Genomic DNA, 27,266 nt, shown 5'->3' on the forward strand with positions numbered 1-27,266 from the left:
TTTTAAGTGACCATATAGATGGTAACAAACATAACCAGATGTCTTCAAGACATGTTTATTGATTATATCTATAAAAAAAAGAGTGTCAAATATGATAGCAACACTCAAGAAAGAGCTACAAACAAGAAATATAAATAAATAATATATGCCACCGCGTGTGATCAAAAACACATGTAATGAACGTGTGATGTCATGCGGTGTGACGTCACGTAAGCCCTCACGAGATACAGTTACTTGGATACAGTAGATGTTGCGCAATACTTCATTTGAGTCACAAGACAATAATGAGAATTAAATAAATTGATTTTATCGAATTTTTTTTTTTTTTAAATCAATGTTTTTTCAATCGCAAGAAAATACGGTGGTGGGTCAGTTATGTGCCACAATTAGAGACAAAATAACAAAATTAACGTACAGTTATCATAACATAAAGTGGGGCAGACCATCCTACAATAACCCACCGAGACAGTATCACCAGAGACAAATTATATCACACAAGAGCTGTAGACTCCCACCCAACTGCTGTTTATGCAATATAGCAGAATTTATGACTGATATGACAGCTGAAATAATTACCTCATCCGTCTGAAGTCCTCGAACCTCCGGGAGAAGCGCGGCCATGTTCATGTTTCGTGCCAGGATGCCAAACTGCGTCGAAACGAACGACCGGATGACACAAATAGATCCAAACTGTCAAAGAGTAGATCACGGTCTAACGGAAATTGTTTCCCCGGGATATGAGACGCGCGGAGAGGCGTTAACGTGAGCCTGTCAAATACATAGTAGAAACTACGCCGTTGGACATACTCTCGGCGCGCGCGTACCCGCCTCGACACGCCCCCGTGACGTCGATCACGCCCACTACGCTCTCGACCACGCCCCTTGTCTGCAGACGCTCTAACAACAGTGCTGAACCGTGCTGAACGTCTCCTTTGCTGACTTAAATATTAACAGCATGGATAGAATAGAATAGAATAGAATAGAATAGAATAGAATAGAATTAATTGTATTTGATATACTGAAAATGTGCTTTACTAATGGACATCGGACAGAGTTCCGTTTCAGCCAATAACGGCGAGGCATAGCTCACTCTTATCCAATGAAATTGTATTATTATGTAATCCCGCCCATTCACACGTTTCCTATTATTAGAGAAGTCGACTCATTTACATTTACATTTACATTTATTCATTTAGCAGACGCTTTTATACAAAGCGACTTACAAATGAGGACAGTGGAAGCAATCAAAAACAACAAAAAGAGCAATGCTATATAAGTGCTATAACAAGTCTCAGTTAGGTTAACACATTACACATAGCAAGGGCTTTTAAATAATATAATAAATAAAAAGAAAACTGATAGAATAGAAAAAGAATAGAGCGAGATAGTATTAGATACACACACACAGAGAGAGAGAGAGAGAGAGAGAGAGACACACACACACACACACACACACACACATAATGCATGAACGAATATATATATATATATGTGTGTGTGTGTGTGTGTGTGTGTGTGTGTGTGTGTGTGTGTGTGTACTTTTTGTTGATTCCACTCTCCCTGCTTCTTTAACACAATGGAAGTCAAAAGATCTCAATCTTTTTTAATTTTTTATTTTTTTTTAGTTATCTACACAAACCACTAGATGGCACTATAATACTATATTATAGAACAGTAGTTCCCAACTCTGTTCCTGGAGACCCTCAAAACTACTTTACTTAACTTTCTAAAAAATATTTTGGATGTCTTATCTGACACAACCGTTTTTGGCTCTTGCAGTATTTTATGACAAACTGATGAGTTCATCTGATCCATATTTTGGCCTCAAGGAACAGGGCTGAAAGCCCATACTATGGTTCTCAACTTTTAAGTGGTATAATGAATATGTAATAACATTATAAATTTCTACATGTTTTTTATGTCAAGCCATGTTTACTTATATACTGCTTTTTTGTTTCTTCATCAGATTTGGAGAAATGTAGCATTGCATCAGTGTCTCAGCAATGGATGTTCTGCAGTGAATGGGTGCCGTCAGAATGAGAGTCTCAATAATCCACAAGTAATCCACAGCACTCCAGTCCATCAGATAAAATCTAAAAACAAATCCATCATTAAGATATTATAACTTTAAACTATTGTCCACAATCCAAAATAACACTTCCTCCAGTGAAAAAGTCCATCTCCTGCCGTCTCTCACATCAAGTCATCTGGTAGAGGGTCTCATTCCCAACACTTTGCACAAGATGGGCATCACACACTATTTCAGTATGTGTAATGCACGAGAAGAGCTGGGACACGAGCCTAAACTGTATGACCTGGACGATGTTGTGCAATGGTTTCGAGGCAGAGGTCATGGGAAGAAGAGCAGCCAGTCATCAGTTAAGAAACTAATTTTAGATGTTGTTTTGGTGGTCGCATTTGCAGCAGTGGTGCTTTCCTGCTTTCTGGTTGTTAATTTCAGTTCTGTGCTTTAAGTGAGGTTTATATTGACCTGTTTGTTTATTTTTAAAACATATATGTTCATATGTATATTGATGTGAAATGCTTCCTTAGAGAGTTCGGGGTGAACATATTTTTGTGGATTTTAAACTACTGACAATATTAAAATGCTTCTTCAAAACAATAAAATGATGTCTTTTCTGTTGAAAAAGAATGGTCACCAGAAAGACTGTATTTGCTGTATGTAATATGTTTTATTTTTCTTCAGTACAATTTATTATCAGTGTAACAAATTAATGCAAAATGCAATTTGAAAAAATTACAGGAATTTCACAAAACCTGATGATCGTGTTCTCCAGCATGATGTGAGATGATCTGAAGAGCATCTTGAGTTTCAGTGGAGGCAGAAAAATCTGTCTGTCTGTACAAAGAGTAACAAGATCATCATTGTCACTTATTTACTTACATTAGTGACATAGAAACAGTGCACTTATTAATTATGCCTTTGCTTTAAATTACATCAATGCATTTTTATAATTAATACATTGCATACATTTTATCAATTCATGCTTTCTTGGAATTTAACCCATGACCTTGGCATTGCTAGTGTCATGTTAAACTGTTTGAGCTATCCTAAAACATCCAAAATCTTGAAAATTTCTTTTTATTTTCAGCCGTACATGAATATCTATTCCAGATTTTCAGTTTAGAGTGTGTGAATATTATATGATATGTATAAAAATACATGGTATGAATGTATTGAAATGCAGGTTATGAATTATATTGCATAGACAAAATATCAAAACATTTCTCAAGTTCATCCATTCCTCATGTGTACCTCACCATATGATATACATATATACTTTTTTAGAGAACAAGTTACCTGGGAAACACAAGACAGGTAGATTTTACAAACAGTATATGGACTTGAACAAGAGTATTTATTTAGTACTCATTTTAGTCACCTAAGAATACAAACAATTCAGTTGCATATAAAGGATTGCTTTAAAGTTTTTTTTTTTTAGAGATGTTCAGTGTACTTTTTAATTATTTTCTGTGGGCTTGTCTATGTGGTTAAATCTTTAATCTGTCCCGCAGGATGAAAGTGGACACACATAGACTCTCCAAAGGACTTTTTTTCAGGATTCTGCTCCCCCTTGCTGAGTTGCTCTCTCTCTATCATTGTTTCGCTCCGGCATTAACCACATTCCAGAGCGCCGCAGCGCAGCCCGTCTCCCTCCGCGCATTCCTCTCACACAAACGAGTCCCGGATGAATCGTTGGATACACGCATTACTGTCCGTCTACGCGTTCAGCATCTCTCATGTTGATGCTAAATCATATGCGGAGAATTTTGAGACAGCTGAAATAGCTGGAAAGGAGTTCGCATGAACATTTACGGAAAATCAAAACGAGAAAAATTCCTCCGCGAAGCGCGCCATTGACTGTAAAGACCTTTCAACTTTACAAAAAAAAAAAACCTGAAATTGACAAACGTTCTCTTGAGTGGAAACTTTGTCACGACGACCGTATCGCCACAAAACGACATGCGGGGAGCGTGCATCGTGACGGAATGACGGCGAAGGACTAAGTAATCGCGAACAGGCAACGATGGCTCGCCCGAGGCGGCGTTTTTCCGCGTAAAATGCTGTTTGTGTTGTAGTTGACTAACGTTAGTGCTCCGCGCGCTCCCCCGACATGGATGGATATGACGAGGATCCGGCGAGCAAACTGATGGAAAACCTCTCCATATTTGACGTTTATCAAGACGGGATGTACGGGGAACCGAACCCCGATACAGCGAAAACTAAACGAATGAATGGCAGCTCCTCCGGGAACAAAGTCTACTGCGCGGCACCCGTGCGTTCCGTCAACGGGAACCGAGCCTCAGTGCCTCTGGATTTCTGTTCTCCGCAAAGGGACGCGGTTTATCCCGATCCCGACGCGTACTGCACCAAATCTGAAGTCGCCTTGCCGTGTTACAGCGGCGCGTCGGAGCGTCTCCGGAGATACACGCACGCGGAGGTGCAGGCGCACCGGTACAGCGCTGGATGCGCCTACGACGCGCTCGTTCTCGGGAAGCAGGTGAGGAGCAACAGCTTATGCATGGCCTCGAGCCCACGCTCCAGTCTGGCTTCGTCTCACTCGTCGCAAGACCAGAGCAAACACACCAGCCCGAGGTCGAGCATCAGCAGCCCGCGGTCCAGCCTGGTGTCACCGGGACAAGAGAAGTACTGCGAGGGGAACGGCGTGATCAGCCCTCGGTCGAGTTACGCCAGCACGGCCAGCGACACCAGCAAACACTCCAGCCCCAGAACCAGCCTCAACAGCTACGACTGCGGGAGCAAACCGAGCAGCAACCGAACCAGCGGCATCAGCATGGGCTACGACCAGCGGCACATCAGCCCCAGATCGAGCACCACGAGCCCGCGCTCCAGCTACTCGCCCGCGGGGAACCACGAGCCGGAGAGCGGCGCGGTGCACGGCGTCCCTGTGACCAGCCCCCGGTCCAGCATCTGCTGTCAGGAAGCACGACCCGCGAACTGCGTGGTCAGTCCCCGCTCGAGCATCTCCAGCCACAGCTCCAGGAGTTCGCGGAGCTCTATGAGCGCGTATCCCGAGCTCCAGCACTCCATGCTGGGACCCGGTCTGCCGGAGGACGCGCTGCTGCTGCAGGACTTCACGGAGCCAAACGGCCTCCACAACAACCGCGTCCACCTCCAAGCGTTTCCCGAGCCTCAGCAGCAGAATTCAGACGTCAACATCGCGTTCAGCTACGGGAAGATGTGCACCGGGGGACAGCGCTTAAAGCTGCCTTACCAGGTCACTCCATCCCGGGACAGCGGCCCAAGTCCGGCGGAGCGGCGCCTGGAGGCCCTCACCCTGGAGCTGGAGAAGGAGCTCGAGATGCACATGAAAAAGGAATATTTTGGTGAGTAGATAATGCAGGATCTTAATTTACTTCTAATTAGTTTAGTGCATATTACAGTTCTGGACAGATAAGAACATACCCTTTCATTTTTCCTTTGTGCCTTTTGCGTAGACATAGAACTTGGTTTTGTATAAACATTTCCAGAATGGTTTGGTGGACACGCTCAAACCTAGTCCTGTCAAACGATTAATCGCAATTAATCTCATCCAAAAAGTTTTTGTTTACAGTATATACACACATACAGTATATATTTAGAAAATATTTGCATGTATATATTAATATTCATATCATTTATATTATACAAAAATGTAATATATAAACATTTTTTTTAATTAAATGCATTCATGCATGTGTATATATATATAAATAACGGTTAATTACTTGACAGCACTTCTCAAACCCCATTTACTGGAGCCAGCAGCACAGAGCAGCCTTTGTGCTGAACTTATTAAAGTATCATTAGGGTGTGGGAAAACAGGTGTAAATCATGTTTTGTCAATGATTCAGTGTCTTTTCCAGACAAGAGGGTTTATACTTTGAGCACTGCTTTAATCACATTATCATTATTTATCTTTGAGCTGGTTAAATCATCATTCATTCAGACTTTTTCGCCCGAAGGCATCATGCAACAGACGTCAAATTCCCAAAATCTGGATCATCTCACAAGGCATGCTGCAACGTCCTATAGACTTAAGTCAATGTCATTTCATTCTTCACATCATGCAGTTTTAATTCTTAAAAAGGAGGCTTAATGGCTCTGAGACGATGATTTGCTTTTATGGGTATTTCTCCCAAATTAAGTTCCATAGGATAATAACTTAACAACGGACACACAAGGTAATAGCTAATCAGTAGGTAATATCTGATCAACATCTTTTGTTAATCCCGGATCAACATTACTGTCCAATAAATATAGATTTAACCCATTCATCACCCTTAAAACCTAATAATTTATTCCTAAATATGGGTGGATTTTGTTGAAATGAGTCTGTTTGTGTTTGTTTGTTTGTTTGTTGAGTGTGTTGTTTTGATAAAACACAAGGTTTGCACCCAACTCACAGGGTTTAAGTGTGCAGCTTGGTGCCAACGACCACAAACTTTGGCTTGTGGTAACTGGCTCGTTTTGCTTCGTAACCAGCTGATTGGTTCTGGTCACCCCGGGGCCGCAGCGGTAGACCAATCACAATTAAGGCTGCTGGCATCCAAACTGGCACAGCCCAAAAAGGACATTGTAGTCGGAGAGCAGACAGACAAACAGGGCTCTTAGAGGCTTGTTTCTGGCCCGGACCTGGACGGAAAAAGGCAAGTCTTCAGAGAGTACATACTTTGTCTCCCGGTTTGAACGCCGCTTCCTGCCAGTGTCTTTCCAAGGCTCGGACGTCAACAGAAATGTTCTTTAGAGGCATGCGAGCCTGTGTTTTTTTTCTTAGGGAAGTCCGAATTTGTGATTTGGCTGGACTAGTGTTGGTTTAGTGGAGGAAAATACAACAACGGAGAAGATCAAATGTCTTAAAATCTCTTTAAACCTTAAAGTCATTACTTACTCACCCTCATGTCATTCCAAAGCTGAATGAGTTTATTTCGGCTGTTCAACACAAAGTAAATGTTTTGAAGAATGGACTAAACAGCTGCCGGTAGCCTTTGACTTTCATAGTATGAGAAAAAAAAATATGGCTACCGTCAACAGTTTTGTTTTTCAACATTCTTCAGAATATCTTCTTTTGTGTTGAGTACAGTAAAGAAAATCATTCAGCTTTGAAATTTTTAATTTTTGAGAGAACTATCCTTTTAAAACTCCCATTTGACTTGAGTTGGCAGAATTTTACCTACATGTTTTTTTGAGGAATCCTCCGTGTGGGGTTTGTTCAGATCATTAAACCTTGGTATGAGCAATAGTAACTGTGACGCTTGCTTAGTGAACAGCACAGTATTCATCTTTTCAAGTAACACAAGCTTTAGGTCTGTCTCTTTTGTCTCGTTGTTTGTGTCTTCGTGCAACTGGGATTTGTTTCTGCTGCTGCCTGTAAACACATTTGCACTGGTGTAGTTGCAGAAAGTCTAGAGATGGAGGTATGAGTGTGTTTTTGCCTCTGAGGAGCAGGTGATGTTTTTTTACTGGATGCCGAACCCTGCAAAAGAACAAACCTTCTCAAATCTCAAAAATCAATCTTGCAGGTTATTCGTGATTTGTCTTTCTGTGCTTTTAAAGGGTTCATTCAACTAAAAATGAAAAATCTGTCCCCTGTATTCGCAATAAAAAGGAAATATATGACTTTGCTCTATGTTTAGCTCAAATGCCCATTGCATGCTTTTCTTATGTAAAACAACATTGGCAAGCATTGCATTCTGTGTTTCACAGCCAAAAGCCAAATATATATGGTAAATTAAAGCAAAACATTAATTTGGGGTGACTTGAGTATCTGTGACGACACAAGTTTTATTGTTTTTTATGCTAGGTTTTTAGAGTTGGTATATATTAAAAACAAAGTTGCATTGATTTACACTGCTGTTCATCTTCTGCAAATAGAAGTCTTTTGTAACAATATACACTACGGTTTTAAGAGTCAGTATTTCTTAAAGATCATGTGACACTGGAGTAACGAAGCTGAAAAATTACATTTAAACATATATTCTGTTTTTTTCCTGTATTTTTGATCAAATAAATCTAGCCTTGATGAGCATAAAAGACATCTTTAAAAAAAAAAACATGAATAACCTTCTGTATGTTTAACTGAATGTGCACTTCATGCACCCTTCAAAGTGCTCACTTAAATTTTTCAGCCCGACAGAATAAGCTTGATTGGTTCTGAATTTTGGGTCTTAATTGTTTTATTTTAAAAGACTGCATTTTTTTGGCTTTGCATTTAAATGTAATCCCAAATAATGCAGGACTGTTTGAATTTGCGTTGATTCTGGTGAGCGATTAGGCTGTCGGTGGGGTGGCGCTTCAGCACCAGACTCTTGGCACGCAGCGTTTGTCTCTGCAGCCAGACACAGCTGCTGGGGGTCAACACTGATCACCTGCTTAGAATAACAATCATCTCAGGCCGCACATGTGCACACAAACACGCACAGGACACAGAAACGTCCAAAAGTAGCTTTGCTTACATTTGGGTTTCTCAGAGTTAGGGCAGAATCGAACACCTTTCTTTTATCGCTCTGAAGAGCTGTGTTATTTGCCTGCTTTAGTGCTGAATCAGCTGACCTCTGACCTTTCGTGCATCCACACAGACACTCGGGATTCAGGATCTGGTTTAAAATAAACACAGAATGAGACTTTGCTCGCCGGTGTTTCTGTTCAGATAATTTTTTATTTATTTTTTGGTCAGAAGTCTAGCATTGCATCATTTTGATTTAGTCAGTTAAATCTGTAATTTGGTTTCTTTTTTATGCTTAGGCCTAACTTAAAAAAATATGTGATGTAAGTCACATTTTCTTGATTAAAAATGTGCATCTGGTTAAAGAAATTTGACCATAGATGAAGTGGTTAACATTATATAAATATAAAGCAAATGCAGGAAAGATGCGTAAGATAATAACATATAACGATTGTACAAACTCACACATCTTATATAATCAGAAATAATATGAATTAAGAAAAATGCTGAATATTTCTTAGCCAAAACGTAGAGATTCAGTTTTAGATGTCAAAAGTTGAGGCCATTAAAAATTAAAAAATGACTAACCCCAGTATTAAGCTATTAATAATAATAATAATAATAAACTTTATATAGCAACTATCAACATTAAAATGCAGTTTAAAGTGCTTAACATAATCAGAAATTACATCAAAAGTCAGTTTCAACATAAAAAAAACAAACATCAAATCTGTACAGTAAACAAGTGAAAAGTAAAGTGAAAAACAAACATCAAAGAGAAAAAAGTAATAAACAACGACAACATGTATAAAATAAATTACTAAAGATATTTAACAGTTAAAGCATCTTTCTGCCTGTCAGCATCACGTAAACATGAAATATCAAACATACAGGAGTATTTATTACAGGTTTTAATGTACTTAATGTACTTGATAGATGTGTTTTGACTGATGCACTCACATCTTGCATCATTTGCAGCGTCTTGTGCACACAAAACATTACACTTAAATGAATCCATCAATCTGAAAAATCACCCGCCCGACCAGCCCTCGTCCAAACTCAACCAATCTTTAGCCTTGTGTGAAATAAAGCTTGTTTCTGGAGCAGACTGAGTGAGCCGTTATCAGGATTTGTGGTTCACGGTGTGTACAGAGGAAGTGGTACCAGTGTGTATCAGGTCAGGGGAGTTCGTCTGGAGGATGCCGACAACATTACATGTGCATCTCTCGCTGCTGTTCACAATACACCTTTATCCATTCTTCCAGTTATCTATATTTTTCAACGTGCTCAGTAAATGCCTGTTAAAGTGAGCATCTGCAGGTTGATTTCTCAAAACTGCACATTTTCAGAGATATTCGGACGATAACTGTGCACAGATATGTACTTAATGTCGTTTTAATTAGGGCTTGAATTCACAATTCAATTTGATTCTCACTCACAAGTTTGCGATTCGATTACTGATTCAGTATTGATTATTTTGGATATATATCGAGTGCAGTTCATGCAAAAAAAAATAAAATCTTTAACTAATGCAGTATAATATACATAGGAGTTGTGAACTGATTTGTGCTATACTGCTTAAATTACATTACATTAATAATTAAGTTACGATTATTTAGTTTTTAGTAGAAGTAGAAACATTTAAATGGTGGCAATCGTAAAAACTTGGATGGATTTATTCAAACATAAAACAGTAAAGAACAGTAAAAAATAATAATGAATGTGTTTTACGGTGCATATATTTAGCTAAATGCTCTTTTCTGCAGTTTATTTTTCTGGCTGACTATCAAGCTTATGCTCACTGAATATGTTTTCTGAGATAAATGTGATGTTACATGAATTGTTTGTTACATTAACGTCTTTGTGTGGCCGAATAACACTGATTGAGGATTGTAAAGTTGTACTCTTTCTTTAATTAACTTACCTTCGAATGCCAAAACGGTATTTATTGTTTGAATACTGCAATACAATTGACCTTTCACTCAAAGGTTGTTTAAGAACCGTCTCTTTCTTACCTTTTTAGAATCTGACGAACCTTTCGCTACAAAGAATCTTTTGAGAAACAGAAAGGTTCTTCAGATGTTAAAGGTTCTTTATGGAACCATTTAGACAAAAAAGGTTCTTCATCGTGCAGCATCTTTATTTTTAAGAGAGTAGTGTAAATGTCTAACATTGTAACATTTGTTTAAGGCAAATTAGGTGCATTCATTCATTTATTTTAATACTGCTCTCATGAAAATTAAACATGGTTTTGATAACCATGGTATGTAAAAAACAAAAAACAAAAACATGGTTCATACTTTTTTACTTTTTTAATAAAACCATGGTTAATTTTTGTTAGGGTGTTTATCATTCAAATTCATTTATAAATATAAACAGGTCATGTAATGGTTTTTTAGGGACATGAGATGCACATTCATTTCTACATGCAGTGCATTTTTTCCAGGCTTTGTCAGAAAAAAAAAACTTTTCAAAAACACACACCTAAATTGAAATTAAATATGAAAATTTTTAATCTAATTTAAAATATTAATATTACTTATAAAAGTATCTCAGTTGCACTAAAGTAACCCTGGTTTGGTCGGCCAAGGAAGATGTTTGAGACCGAAACCTGAGCCGCTCTATAATGAGGATTAACAGACTGTGTTACAGTCAGATGAACGTGTTAATTAGTCACCGCTCGATTAGTTCTTGCTAACACTCACCTGGAAACTTGTTTTTCAGCTGCCGAGGTGAGTAAGTAAGTGTGGCATTAACGGTTGAGATTTCGCCATTTCACAACAAAAAGGAATGTTCTATAGAACCCAGTCCTTTATATGTAAGTTTAGTTATTTTGCATCTCACGCAGTCTTGCTGGAGCTATTGTCAGGTAGTCTAATTGTTTATCCAGCTATTGAAAAACTGATAATAAATGCTGCTAATAAAAAACAAGATGGACAATGATAAGACGTGGTTACAGCTGATAGACTAACCTACAGAACAACTGAACGGAAAACAATGACACTGTTGAAAGACTAGTGCTGTTAATATTAACGATTAATGATTAATCATAGTTTATATTCAATTACTTTAAAAAAAAGTGCCACAGTGATGCTCTTGTTTTGTTTTGTGTTCTAAATTCAGCACAGCCTTTTCTTTACAGCGGAGCACCACAACAACAACAAAACTCATCTTAACCTATTTTGATGGAGTTTATTTATTATTTATATTTTATATTACTTTGTGTATTATTTGTTATTATTTTTGTTTATATAGTTTATATTATTTATGATCTTATATCAGAATTATTTATACTTTTATTTTTGTTTTGTATTATTATATTCAATTAAATTTTTTTTTTAAATTATTAAAATTATAAAAAATTACATAAAACATTTTTCGTTTTTTTATTATATGATTATTATTGTATTTTTATATGTAGTTCATATTTAAAATATTATTATATTATTTTTATTTATATTTTTATAAAAAATTTTACTTTTTTTCCATAAATTATTTTATTTATTTTCAGTTTTTCTGGAAAGTTCAGGGAAATTAATTAGTTAAAAAACAAGCTTTAGGCCTAAAAGTTCAATAAATGCATACTGTTTCCAAAGTAATCATGATCTCAGTATCAACCAAAATAATCCAGATTTTTTTTTGTGCAATATTCGATTAACCCTATTTTTGCTGTCTCTGGTTCTCTGGGGTGTCTAGTGTCTGATTTGGTGTGCAGTTGTGGAGGTTTATACACCACACCGATGTAGATAAATCCAGCCCCTGACGGGACAAACACGATTAGATCAGAAGTGCTGGATTCTGGTACATGAAATTCCCTCTCGACGACTCTATAATTATCTCAATGAGTTAACCGTGAAGTCACCGAGAGCTTATCTGATGAGTGTTTCTGTTCTAGAGCCTGTTATCACATGCACAAACTGGTTTTATGTTAATTGGGGTTTTAAACGAGTTTTTCTTAAATCACCGAGTGCTGAATTACATCCGCTGTGAGATTTAAAACACACTGTTGGGAGATTGATGAGCGATGTGTCGTGTTCGCCGTCGTTCAAGGCCGTCTCTGGGGTGATGTTGTGTCCTGTCTGACCATCTCTAGGTGTTGACCGTGGCCGCGGTGAGGAATGTGACCCCTGCGGAGGACGACATGTGCGTGAGGCATTAGTGCTGCTGACTCACTCTCCCATGATGCCGAGCACTTGATCTATAACAAGACTGACTGATGAACTTTTGAACTTCAAATCAACTAATCACTATGATAGGGCACTGTGATTTTTCTCTCAATGTTTTATAATTACCAAATTCTGTTTTAGCAAGTCTAATTAATTGAATCTATACAACAACTTAATTTATTCAAATTTATTCTTAAAATAGTTTTGTGATTTTTCTTTTTTTTTTTTTTTAGAAATTCTGTGTTATGGATTTTAAATTTTCCGGTTATCAAATGAAAGAGAATAAAACATTAATTCCATTAGATTTTTTATTTATTATGTGATTATTCTTAAATTAAATTAAAGTTGAATAATTTTAGTCGCAGTACTAATAGTGATATATTTCTGGCACAGTATCTTCAAGTTAAACCAAACTTTTATTTTGACTGGTTGCCGTGAATACCTTTATATTCCTGTGTATGTATATGATATGATGCTAGTTTTACTCAAATCAAATGGTAAAATGCTTATGAAGTGACTCTCATGGTAGGGTTTTTATTTTGGAAATTATATATATATATATATATATATATATATAAGTAATTTTTTATTAATATATATATATGTACTTTCACATACTCAAAGCATAAGAAAAATATTTAAATATTTTTTGCTTGGTTAAACAGCATTTTTCTTAAATTTGTATAAAGAAAAAAATGTATAAAGATTTTTATAAAAAACAAAATTGTATAAAGATTTTTATAAAAACCAGTATGAATACAAAGAGTACATTTCTAAGAACTTGAAAATATGTTGTAAACCCTTTTAATTTAATATTTTATTTACAAGGGACACTTTTATATGCCACAGACCCAATGTCAACGCTAGCAGATATATATAACCAAAGTCCCTTTCAAGGAAAGCCATATTTACAACACATTTACAGCTAGCTCAAACAAGACCAAATCATGTCTTAATCAATGGGGGAATCATTAAATCTATGATTCTTATGCTCAAGTATCATTTAAAAAGCTTATTTTTCAGGCTAGACTAGCCAATGCACATGCGTAGTTCCAACGCCCTTATATTTACATCACATTACATTTAACGGCTGTACTGAGAATGTTTTGGCTTCACTTTTCTATAGCGAGAGGAAGTCCATCTTTTCTTACAGTCTATGATTCCTCCTCACAGAACACATCTGTCTGTGATCCTGACAGCTGTCTGTGTGTCTGTCTCTTCCAGGTATCTGTGTGAAGTGTGGTAAAGGTGTGTATGGAGCGAGTCAAGCGTGTCAGGCGATGGGGAACCTGTATCATACAAACTGCTTCACCTGCTGCTCCTGCGGTGAGTGACACACACACACACACACAAAATGCATAAATGTCCCATTGTAGAGGCATAATTCTACTTAAATGTTAAGAAATATGTTCATGATTTGTACAGTCGCTGCTGGAGCAAAAGACTAGATGGACGTCTGCTGACACCAATGCACTGTTGTGTATTTGATGTCTAAAGCATGCTGGCCTTTTGGTCCAGCACTGAGTGTACAAATAATTTTTTTTATCAAATATTATATTTATTATTTCTAAGTAGAATTATTCATTTAATTAGAATTATGCATGTAAAATGGGAGAATTGTGCATTTAATGAGAATTGTGCAACTAAGATTGGAGATATATGCATTTATTTAGACTTATGCAAATTAAATTTGAGAATTGTGCATTTATTGAGAATTATGCATCTAATAAAATGTGAGGATGAGAATTATGCATCTAATGTGGACTATGCATCTGAAATGAGAGTTGAGGACCTAAAATGTGAGGAATTTGCATGTAATGAGAATTATGCATCTAAAATGAGAGAATTGTGCATTTATTTAAACTTATGCAACTAAAATGAGAGAACTTTGCATGTAATGGAAATGATGCATCTAATGTGAACTATGCATCAAAATTCAGAGTTATGTATCTAAAATTGAAGAATTGTGCATTCAATGAGAATCGTGCATCTAAAATGGGAGAGTTATGAATTTATTTAAACTTATGCAACTAAAATTAGCGAATTGTGCATTTAAAAAAATAAATAAATTGCCTCTAAAATGAGATAATTGTGCATGCAATGAGAATTATGCATCTAAAACGGGAGAGTTATGCATTTATTTAGACTTGTGCATCTGAAAAAAAGTGCATTTAATAAGAATTATGCATTTAAAATTAGAGAATTATGCATTAAATAAAATTAATACATTTCATCTAAAATGAGAGATTTGTGCATTTAATGAGAATTTTGCATCTACAATTGGAGAACTATACATTTATTTAGACTTGTGCATCTAAAATAAGAGAAATGTGCATTCAATTAATGAGACTTATGCATCTAAAATGAGAGATTTGTGCATTTAATGAGAATTGTGTGGAAGTTTTGTTGTGGTTTGTTTAATAGCAAAGATCACGTGCCACATGTATAGACTCACTCCTGTAGAAAAGCATGTTTATGAATGTGTTTGAGGGTGTCATGTTTGTCCTGATCAGTGTTTCTGTCCATGGGAGCACTGTGTGTGTGTGTGTGTGTGTGTGTCCTCGGTTCTCCTGTTTTCTCTGTAAGCGAGACAGAGAGAAATCACGGCAGTACTGTAGAACACAACTGCTGTTCAGCTTTCTCTCTTTCATTCTCTCTTCCCCTCCGCTCAGATACTGTTTCCTCACGCTTTACAGCCACTGCAGATAATTTACACGTAATGCTAGCCGTTTGCTGTAAACGTATTGTTTGGCGAAAGAAAGCGGGCCAGTAAACCGGATGCGGTCTGGGAGGAACTGGAAGCCTCTTTAAGGGCATAATGGGTTTCTGAAGTTCACAGGAGCTCTTTATCGTGACGTTCGAGTGTGTTTGTTGATGTTTGGATTATCTGTGATGAATAAGCTGCTGTGGTTGATCTTAAAGTACTTCAGTGCAATCATGAGCTGCTGTAATGTTTTAAGAGTGAAGTAGATGGAGCATAAACCATGTGTTGCTTTAAAGGTTTGAGAATGAGGCTTTAAAAAAACAGCTCAGTGAGGGATGTTTTCTTAACCTTATTTTTTTTGAGAAATCTGTCATTCCTATGTCATAATAATGGTATATGTCATGACCTAGTTATTTTTAGATTGAGTTCAACCCAAAAAATAGTTTGCACATTACACAACCATGTGCTAATGACAATTTTTGACATGATTTTACAATCTAATTTCAGTTTGAAAATAATTATTTTAATTAATTACATTTTTTATTCATCTATTTATTTAGAATACTGAAAGCAAGCCAAATAAATTTGTAAATATTTAGTCTGTCAGTGTTAAAACTATGAAAACTTGGTTAAAAAACTGATTTATTTATATTTAATTATTTATTTGCATTAATATTTCACAACTGTGAGGGGGAAATCGCCAGAACCGTGAGATGAAAATTCCATAAAAAAACACTTTTTTTAAATCCATAAAAATACTTCTAAACTTAATACTTAATTTAGTAATATCATCAGTATGTAATTGATAAAATGTGACATATTTGAACCAACAAGATTTACTCAACAGTTTATTTGTCGCTATTTTCATATGCCTTGCTGTCAGACTCAGTGCAGTTGTTTGTGTTACCTGTGAAGCACATAAAATATACATTAACATGGGGTGAAAGAGAAGAAAAGATGAAACCAACAGTATATATATATATATATAGAGAGAGAGAGCGAGAGAGAGAGAAAGGGCAGAAGAGCATGTGTGTGACCAGCAGGCCTGCACATGCTCTGAACCACAGACTAAAATTCCCCTCTTTACAGTAACACACACACACACACACACTGACTACAGTCTGGATGTGAATTCCCGAACATGTACATACACCCTTTGAGTGACTCATCACCTCCAGCATCCCATGATGCACTGGGGCGAAGCCACCTGCAGATGATAAAGACCTACTTGTTCTCTTGATGTGGACAGGAGTGTGTATGTGTGTTTGTGTGTGTGTGTTTGTGTGTGTGTGTGTGTGTGTGTGTGTGTGTGTTTGTGTGTGTGTGTGTGTGTGTGTGTTTGTGTGTGTGTGTGTGTTCTCAGCTTCAGGAAAGGAGCAATAAAGACACATAGGCGTTGTTCTCAATGCACAAAAAAATTATTTGTTTTTAGATTGGATCATTAGATCCATAATTAGGTCTAGGTCTATTGTTTACTCCGTCATTAATTCATTCTATCCATCTGTTTGTCTTTTTTAAAAACTGTCTGCAGGTCTAGAAATTAAAGGGTTAATTCACCCCAAAATGAAAATTCTGTCATTAATAACTCACCCTCATGTCGTTCCAAACCCGAAAGACTTTCGTTCATCTTCGGAAAACAAATAAATATCTGTTTGATGACAGAATGCTGTCAGGTTTCCTTCCATTGACTGCCTTTGTAACTACCACTTCAAAAGATTTATAAAGAGGTCAGAAAATGAATCCATATTTATCGAGAGGTTTAGTTAAAACTTTCTGAAGAGGGTCGATCGATTGTTAAGTTAATTAATTCTTTTTGGACTAAACCAATTGATTAATATGGATTAGTTTTCTGAACTCTTTATGATGTTTTTGAAGCTTCAAAGTGGTAGTTACTAAGCCAGTCAATAGAAGGAAATCTGAAACCATTCTGTCATCAAAAATATCTTAGAACTGCAACCACTTTATTTTAATCATGATACAAATAGAGATGCTGTATACATGAGCAGTTTCTGATTTAAATTCAGATTGCATAATATTAAAATCTGAAGCATAAACAGAATAGAAATAATGCTACATAAAACATCTGCACAAAATAAAACTGTGCTGAATGAGATGCAGGTTTGTTCTCTGACAGCAGGTGGCGCTTATGAAACAGCAGCGATACAGTGTCTGGTTACACTTTTATATCGATAGTCCACTTTAGACATTCTACTATATTCTATCCACCTGACGTTTGTCCTGTCTACCTTTTCTTGTTTTATCATTCTATCTACCTAAGATTTGTTCATTTGTTCTTTCTAACTGTTGTTTGTTCGTTTTGTCTAACTATCGTTTGTTTGTTCGTTCTGTCTAACTATAATTTTATTTGTCAATTCTGTCTATCATTTTATTTCTTAATTTCAGCTATTGTTTGTTTATTCTGTTTACTTGTTGTCTGTTTGTTTATTCTGTCTATCGTTTGTTTGTTCGTTCTGTTTAACTATTGTGTGTTTATTCTGTTTAATTGTTGTTTGTTCATTCTGTGTATCATTTGTTTGTTCGTTTATTCTGTTTACTTGACGTTTGTTTGTTCGTTGTCTGACTATCGTTTGTTTCTTAATTTGTTCATTCTGTCTATCGTTTGTTCATTTGTTTTGTCTAACTATTGTTTATTCTGTTTACTTGTCATTTGTTTTTTTTCTTTTTCTAACTATCATTTGTTCATTCTGTCTATTGTTTGTTCTTTCTGTCTACCAATCGTTTTATTTGTTCATTCTAACTATTGTTTGTTTATTCTGTTTACCTATCACTCCTTTGGTTCTTTTGTCTATCATTAATTTCTTCGTTCGTTCAGTCTATTTATCATTCGCTCGCTCATTCTACTCATTTTTCTTTCGTTTCTTTTGTCTACCTGTTATTTGCTACATCAATTAATTTTTTGTTTTGTCCACTTATCGTTCTGTCTTTTTTTCTATTTGTTGTTCATTCTTTATACCTATCATTTGCTTGCTTCTGTTTACGTTTTACGTTTGTTTGTTTGTTCTGTCTGTCTGTCATTTTATCTATATATCAATCATTCTGTCGGGCAGTCCATGGATTGGTCTATAATTCTGTTGATATGCTATCATTCCATCTTTCTTTATGCGTTTGTTTATTCTTTATTGTGCTGAGCATGCTGTATTTTCTGTTTAATCTGTTTAAAGTGCTGCGCTCTGTTTCTCTCGTGTGTTTGCCATCTCTGGATCTTTGATTATGCTCGAGACAGATTACCCAGCATTCCCCAGCAGCTGTGTGCTCTACTGTACTAACAGTCAGTCATATTGCAATGAAAAAATCATATCAGCCTCTGAACGCTTTAACAAAATGAGATTTCTGCCTTTTCTACTAGATGATCATAGTCTTTTTGTGTTTGGAGCGGTTCTTTTTCTTGCATATGAATATGTCAGAAGAGATGCATGTGAGTGAAAAATGACAAAAAATAATAGTGGTCAATCGAGCCTTTTCACATTCCCCGGGCTTCTCAGAAGCAGAAGACATCGTAGTTTGGTAAACTTCCATGGAAAATGCAACAAATGTCATTTTTGCATTTCCATTTGCTCTATATAGCAAAAGGAAAAATCCATGATTGGTTTCTGTCTTTCCAAAAGAGGAAAAATATCAAGAGATTGATTACATTGGTCAAAAGAGAGAAAGAACAGCTGTCACTCCCTCAAACATTGTATTATGCTGCGTTTACGACAAACGCAAATAGTGTCAAATTCACGTCTAGTTTGCCGCTTTAACATTTTGAGTGCATTCGCACGTCTAGAGCGGAAATAGACGCGTGTAAAAAGCAAGAGTTTGAAGTGAAATTGAAGCGCGTCCGAGTTCCGAGCATTGACTACTTTGACTACATTGATTAGGTACTGCTCATTGACAATATCAGCTGTTCCTCCATGTTTAATGAGTGACTCCTGAGCAGGCTCCTGATTGGTTAACGTGGTGCGAAATGACGCCAAAGTTCACATTTTTCAACTCGGGCATCAGATGCGAATTCACGTCAAACGCATAAATGCAGAAAAAGCACCTTTCGCTGCAGGCGCTCAATTCATGTCATTAGCGCGTCAATTCACGTCTACCGTGCCGCGATAAATGCTTCATTCGCGCAGCGAGACCTCCAGATGCACGTAAACGAGTCTTTACATTTACTTAACATTGAAATAGTTCACACCAGATACTCTATTCGCGTTTAATAAGTTTTCTGTAATTCAAAGCAAAAAAAACAAAACATAAATCTTTATACATTTCATTAATGAAAATATAATGATGATATAAATAGAAAAAAGAAAAATGCATTTTTATTTTATAAAATGTTTTATTTTACTTTTTTTTTTTTAAGAAAAAAAATATATAAAAAAGACTAGATTTATAATTTTAAAAACTATAGGAACATCACAGTCTGTTAAAATGGCCTATTGAAAGCTTTTTTTGTTAATGTTTTTATATTTACTACAGTGCAAAAAAAGATTACTCAGTATTTTTATTGTGCTTTAAAGCACAGATATCTAAGACTTGATTAGCAAAATTACTTGAGATATTAAGTGTTATTTTACGAACAATTGATACCATTTTTGCTACTTTTTGCTTAAAACAAGGAAAAGTATCTTAACCTTAATTCAAAGACAATTTTTCTCATTTTAAAACTTTGACACATTTTTAAGAAAACCAAATTTAATGCAATGTTTCTGTAAATGACTCTTGATTTAAGAACGTGTAGATGTGTGTGTGCACAAAAATACTGAATTTTTTTTGTTGCAGTGTATTGAAATAATTAACAATTTCAGTTCAGTGATAAGTTTAATAGCACTAAAAGTGCCAAAGATTTGCTGCAAGCTCATCACACCAGTGAAGAGCTACACATTTGCCACACATTAACTTAAAGTTTGCTGCATATAACCAGTGTTTTCAGTGTAGATGTAGTTGACTGTGGCCGCAGTCTTTGACAAAGGCTGGAGGAATCTCGCCATCCCTCCCCCTCTTTCTCTCTTTTCTTCTCCTCTCTCTCTCTCTCTCTCTCTCTCTCTCTGTTTGGTGGAGGGGGGGCATTGGGACCAGCCGGTGACCTCAGGCTCAAAGAATGTCCCCATTTACTCAGACCTCTCTCTGTCTCTCTCTGTTTTTGTGTTGGGAATCTGGCCCTCCCCAGACATTTGTCAGCTCCAGAAATCTCCGTGATCTCAGCGTCGTTTGTTGTGTGTACACACGTCTACAAACATCCTCCTCTTTAATTGCCATCTCAGTTGTTTTAAAATCAAATCCTGATTACTTGCACCTTTTTATTACACGCCAAAGTGGTTCTCGATGGTGCAAAACTCCATGTCAAAGTCAAAAGTCAAACTCTGCTTATTTGTCATTGCATTACTCTCAGACCCTTGGTGCATACAGATAAAACGAACAGTAAAATGTTGCAAGGGATTTAATGAAAAAAAAACGTTCTCATGTTCCTCCTCTAGGGGATTTTTTCACCTGTTTTATGGCCCAGAAGGTGAACACAGGGCTTCTGCATCAATAATTGAAAGCCTTTCCTCGCATCTGCGTGTGAACCGTGCTTTATCACTCTGAATTAAGTCGAGGGTTCGTTTCTCTGTCGGGCCGCTGGCTGTTTGAATGTGGCAAGTGCATAAATTGTGAGATTGTGAAAAGAAACGAGATGTCGGCCTCGAGCGCTGTAAATTAAGGAATGGGGAAAAGGGTCAGACTGATTTATGAACTCTGTGTGTGAGAGAGAAAGATGAGCGTTTGGTGGTTTTTGTGTGTGTTTGAATGCGATACAGGGGTCCTAGTCTCCTGCAGTCAGACTAGCAGCATAAAGATAAGCCGAGATAACCTCATTTAGACAGAAACACACCATCTGAGTCACATGAGAAACAACCAGATACAGCCCTAAGAAATCTTTTTTTTTTTTTTTGAAATTTTCTGGATTCCACATTTCTTTTCCTGTTTTAATATGTCTGGACTCAGTTTTAATAGAAATCATGCAACTTAAACAATTTATTAAATTTATTACATAAAAAAAATAAATAAAAAAAATAATAATAATAAAAAAAAAAAAAATATATATATATATATATATTTGTTTTTATTATTATTATTATTTTTTTATAATTCTTTTGTAACATTATAAATGTGTTTACTGTCACTGTTGATGAGTTTAATATGCTCTTGATAAATAAAAGTTTAATTGTTTATCAATAAATCTTACTGATCATTTAATATAGTGACTAAATATTTATATTTTTCCTGTGTTAATATGTCTGGATTCTGTTTTAGTTTAGTAATCAAAAAGCATGAGTAATAAATCGAAATCATAAAACTTAAACAATTTATCACAAGTTAAATAATTGTTTATATTAGTATCATTATTATTAATTTTTTTCTCAAATTCTGTTTTATGTTAATCAAATTTTGTGTTTACCTTTTTTTGGATTCCATTTAAAAAAAAATGTAATTTTTTAAAAGTTTTTTTTAAAGTCAAAAAGTATATCTACTGTAATTAGTTGAATTTATAAATACATATTTATAAACTATATGGCCCTATTAAGTGTTTATTTTTCCTGTTATGTATTCTGTTATGTCTATATGTTTTAGTTTTTCTTATGAATGCAGAAAACTTAAATTTATATTTAAATCAAATGAAAATGAAACAAACCAAATTAAAACAAGGACAAAAACTTTCATTATTCCTTAATAATATTTTTATTTGTATTAACATTTAGTATTCAATTTATTTGAGTGTAGTATTTAGTTTATTAGTATTTATTGTTATTATTATTATTATTACATTAGGAGGTTCATTCCAGCAATTCATTAGCAATAGCCAAGAAAACATTGAATGGGTCAAAATTATACATTTTTCTTTTATGCCAAAAATCATTAGGATATTTAATAAAGATCATGTTCCATGAAGATATTTTGTGCATTTTCTACCATAAATACATCAAAACTTATTTTTTGATTAGTAATATGCATTGCTAAGAATTAATCTGGACAACTTTAAAGATGATTTTCTCAGTAATTCAAGTAATTATATATTTTGTTTCTCCCTCAGGACGGAGGCTACGAGGAAAGGCTTTCTATAATGTCAATGGAAAGGTTTACTGTGAGGAAGACTTCCTGGTGAGTATCACAGTTATAATCAAACAGATCTACAGTAATTGACTATTTTACTAATCTTCTGCTCGCCAGGGTTGCATTTATTTGACTAAAAATGCTGTAAAAATGCCCTGAATATTGTAATAAATAAATCTTACTGATCCCAAACTTTTGAACAGCAATGCTCGATGTGTCACAGTAAAATGTTGTTTTTGATGTGCTTTTGTCTTAAATATCTTGCAAGAACATGCAGAGATCATTTAATATAGTGACTAAATATTTATTTTACCGTCATTGACAGCGAAGCCAATTTTAGGCATTAAAAGTGTAGCTATAGAAACTGTACATGTGAACAGCTCAGAATCTCATAATTACAGTCATTTCAACACAGTGTGAAGCATTAGTCTGTTAAAGAGTCACAGACTGATCTATATGTCCTCGCTGTAGGTTAGAGTTACACCAGCTGTAGGATCAGAGAGCTGGGGTGCTTCATTTAATTGAACGTTTCCTAAGAGGAAGGTGGAGACTGGGGCTGTATTGATTAGTGCTCATTAGTGATGGATGGATGGATGGATGGAAGTCTCTTGGGAGAACAGATGCTGTAGCTCCGCCCACTTCTCCTGTTCACTCCAGTGTCATCTTATTATAAACACACACACACACAGTGGAGCAATGGGAAGATCGTAAATACTTACTTATGTACTAACTTATAATCAAATATTAGCCAGGGCTATTAACACGTCATCTTTTGCATTTTAAGAGCTTGTTTTTTATTCGCATATATTGGCCAGGACAATTTACTGGTCATCATTTGACATTTCGGAGCTCATTTATTTATTTATAAGTTTGATTCATATATGAATTTCTATATAATATTATTTAACATTTTATTATTTTATTTTTATATATTAGATATTTTACTTTTTGTATTATTTAGTTATTTTGTAGTGTTAGTGTATGTATTTGTATTAAAATGTATTATATATTTTATTTAACCCATTTAACCCATTTCAAAATTAGTAATATTTAAATACATATTATTTCATTTTAATATATTTTTATTTACCATTAATTATTATATAAGTTATATGTATTTTATTTTTTTACTTTTACTTTTTATTTACTTTTACTTTTTTTCTGTTATTTACTATTATTTGTAGATATTTTACTTTTCAAAATATTTTTTATATTTTTTTCTTTTGTAGTGTTAATGTATATATTTGTATTTCAATTAATTGTATACTTTTTTTTTACTTTATACTATATATTTTTTGTACTTTTCCCAAATAAGTAATATTTAAGTACATATTATGTCATTTTTATATATTTTTATTCACTATTAATTATTATTTTATTATTTTTTATTTATTACATTATTATTTAAATATTTATTATTTACTGTTATTTACTATTATTTGTAGATATTTTACTTTTCCAAATATTTTTTATATTTTTTTGCATTGTTTATTTCATTATTTTGTAGTGTTAGTGTAGTCCAAATTAGTAATATTTAAATACATGTTATATTTTTTTATTTTTATTTATAGCCATTAATTATTATATTGTTTATATGTATTACTTTATTATTAGTATTTATTACAGTATTATAATAATTTTCAGTTTCATCTGTTTCATCTGTTAAGTGGTCAGCCCTTTCTTGTGTTGACGTGAGCGACTGAGTGCATGTTTGAGAACATCCTTTCTCTAAAGGATGTGCTCCAAATCCGTGTCACCCTTGTGACCAGGTCAAAACCCTTTTTTTGCTGGGACAGATGGCTCCCCTCAGGGTCGTTTCTGTACTTCAGACGCCTGCACCCTGTCCACCATTAACAACCTCTGAATGTTGTAAGGTGTACTAAGTCTGAAGAAAGTCTCCAACACCTCACACTGAACCATGAGAACCTTCCTCTCAGGAATCCTGCTTCGGCTGATGTCTGAAGTGTTTAATCAGATGCACAGAGAGAGCGTGAGCGCCCCCTAGAGACTGCTTCACTACTGTTGCATGTGTTTGGAATCACATCATTTTCTGTAGACAGGAAATTTACTTAATTGATCAATACTTATATATATAACATAATTTTAATTAGTTGTTTAAAATGTATTATATATTTTTATATATTTTAGTATTTTTGTGTATTTAAAGTTTTTATAAAAATATGTAATATATAATTTTTTTGTATATAGTGCTTGCATTTTTGTTAAATATTTCTGTTAAAAAAATACTGCTCTTTTGAAATTTCTATTCATTATAGAATCCTGAAAAATAAAATGTATCAGAGTTTACACAAAAGTAAACCTCACTGATAATCAGAAATGTTTCTTGAGCAGTAAATCTTCATATTTTCATGATTTCTGAAGATCACTGGAGGAATGATGCTGGAAATACAGATCACAGGAATAAATTACATGTTAACATATATTCACATATAATCACATATAACATATATTCACATAGAAAGCTATTTTAAATATTTCACAACATTTTTGTTTTTCTGTATTTTTCATCAAATAAATGCATTTTTGCTGAGCAGGAGAAACATACAAACCACAAAAAAAATCATGCATTAGAGTTGCATTGTGTTTTTTCTTCTGTAGTACTCCGGGTTCCAGCAGACGGCAGAAAAATGCTTCGTGTGCGGTCACCTCATCATGGAGATGGTACGAGAGATTGAATGTATTGCACTATAACTATTCCCCTCATTTCTCAGAGAAGGAAGGATCTCTTGTAATCTCTTGTAATTTAGTTTGACCATTTTAAGCAAATATGCAACCAAATATGTCTTATCAAAGCTGCATCGTCTCTGTAATAGGAGTTTATTATTAGATTGTGCCTCATCAGTGTGTGTGTGTGTGTGTGTGTGTGTGTGTGTGTGTGTGTGTGTGTGTGTGTGTGTGTGTGTGGTAGATCCTGCAGGCGCTGGGTAAGTCGTATCATCCGGGCTGTTTCCGCTGTGTGGTTTGTAAAGAGGGTCTGGACGGCGTTCCTTTCACCGTGGATGTGGAGAACAACATCTACTGTGTGAAAGACTACCACACGTGAGTGACAGCCATGCATTTATCATATTTCGTGACATATTTTTCATGCATAACATGTTTAGTGCTGTGTTGAATGTTTTTCTATAGGGTTTTTGCTCCTAAATGTGCCTCGTGTAACCAGCCCATCCTCCCAGTGCAGGTAAATGCATTAGACTGATGTTGTGTTGATGTGAGGTTTCAGGACTGTCCTGACAGAGGTTGTGTGTGTGTGTGTGTGTAGGGTTCAGAGGAGACCATACGGGTGGTGTCCATGGATAAAGATTACCATGTGGAATGCTATCACTGTGAGGTAATTCAAAGGTTTCAGGTTCAATCTCATGGTGAAATCACTCTTCACTGTGATTCACTCGCGTCTGGTACATGGCACTTAACAAGGGGTCATGCTTACGCTCTGGGCGTTATGAAGATGTTTTTTGTGTGTCTATTAGGCCATGGCACAGGTATGCATGTGCATTAATATTGTGAATCACTGAATGATGACATTCCAGAGGTAAAATGTTAACTTAAACTAATTTTTCAAAGAGAAAATCTCTTATTACAGAGGAAAGCTTAATTTATTTTAGCTAATGGAAGTGATTTGGTGCTGCAGTATTTGAATTGTAATATTAGTAATATTTTTTATATTTTATATACAAGTCCTCAAATTTTTTATGTAATTATAAATAGGGAATTATTTCAGAAGTGAACATTTTATTTTTTGGAATGTGTTTTATTTATTTATTTTTAAATTGTTTTGCTTTTTTAAACACTATAAAAGAATGCAAACTTGCTTTAAATGATTGACAGTAATAAATCTGAGCTAATATAACACTTAACCATCACAGTCAGAGATATGAGAGTATGACATATGAAAATTACATTTAACAATAAAAAAAACAAATAATAGGAAAAAACAGATCAAATATATACATATTTAGGGTTTAGACACCCAGAGACATCTTAGACTTAACATACACTCTTAACGAGATTGGATTGTATTTTATCAATAAAAATGTATATATTTCTTCCTCTGGATGTTTCCAGACGTCCGTCTAAAAAGATTCAGCCACACTGGTGATGATTCATAAAAAAGCCCTGTCTTCATTTCTCTCAAACACATGTTTTGCAGGATTGCGGTCTGCAGCTGAATGATGAAGAGGGGCATCGCTGTTACCCGCTGGATGGGCACCTGCTGTGCCACCGATGCCACCTGCACCGCTTAAAAACCCCTGTACCAACTCACCCGCCCCCGAGTTACCCGCTCCACGTCACTGAACTGTGAACACAGGGCGATCGGAGGGCGACCCGTGCCTGTTATTCCTCCGGAGCGCCCTCTACAGCACTGAACACACAGACTGAGACACGACGTCCTGTGCCTTCATCACTAATCGACACGCACCCTTTCTGTGTCCTGCCATCTGCCCGGCGTCTTTAAAGGGACAGTTCACCTAAAATTAAAACTACAGTCATCATTTACTCACGGTCCACGGTTCCAAAATGTTATTTCAAGGCAATACACGACAGGAAAAAACATTGTATTTCGGCCTGTTTTGCTTCCATAACAAGTCAAATTTCATTTTTCTGTTCACCAGTGGAAAGAAAATATCTAAAATACACATTTAAGTGTTTATTTTATTTCACTTTATCTAGTTTTGGATTACAATACATAACAATACATTTTTTTTCTTATTAATACACCTCAACGTATTCTGATTTTACTGAGGGTTTTTTTTCCATATATGATTCACCTGATATATATTTTATATATATTTTAATCCAAAAACATAATTTTCAAAGATTTTC

General features: G+C 35.3%; 2 protein-coding genes across 3 annotated transcripts in view; one reads left to right on the plus strand and one right to left on the minus strand.

The window, feature by feature from the left end:
- Positions 1-841, minus strand: part of LOC113118093 (NEDD4 E3 ubiquitin protein ligase) — a 32,128-nt gene extending 31,287 nt beyond the window's left edge. The window contains exon 1 of the mRNA XM_026286996.1: positions 577-841. Within this exon, the coding sequence (XP_026142781.1) occupies positions 577-627 (51 nt within the window). The 5' untranslated portion in view covers positions 628-841. The remainder of the gene's footprint in view (positions 1-576) is intronic.
- Positions 842-3,488: 2,647 nt separating this feature from the next.
- LOC113118094 (Wilms tumor protein 1-interacting protein homolog) lies at positions 3,489-27,266 on the plus strand. Of its 2 annotated transcripts, none has more exons than XM_026286997.1 (8): positions 3,489-5,370; positions 13,859-13,960; positions 22,405-22,472; positions 25,044-25,106; positions 25,354-25,484; positions 25,572-25,623; positions 25,705-25,773; positions 26,593-27,265. In XM_026286997.1, exons 1-8 carry the CDS (start codon positions 4,137-4,139, stop codon positions 26,743-26,745), a joined length of 1,872 nt encoding a protein of 623 aa, XP_026142782.1. In that variant the 5' UTR covers positions 3,489-4,136; the 3' UTR covers positions 26,746-27,265. The 2 variants fall into 2 exon arrangements, with proteins under 2 accessions (XP_026142782.1, XP_026142783.1); XM_026286998.1 differs by lacking the exon at positions 3,489-5,370 and adding an exon at positions 6,564-6,672 and having other exon boundaries at positions 26,593-27,266.

Source organism: Carassius auratus, chromosome 18 (assembly GCF_003368295.1).
Source record: "Carassius auratus strain Wakin chromosome 18, ASM336829v1, whole genome shotgun sequence".
Classification (NCBI taxonomy): Eukaryota; Metazoa; Chordata; class Actinopteri; order Cypriniformes; family Cyprinidae; genus Carassius; species Carassius auratus.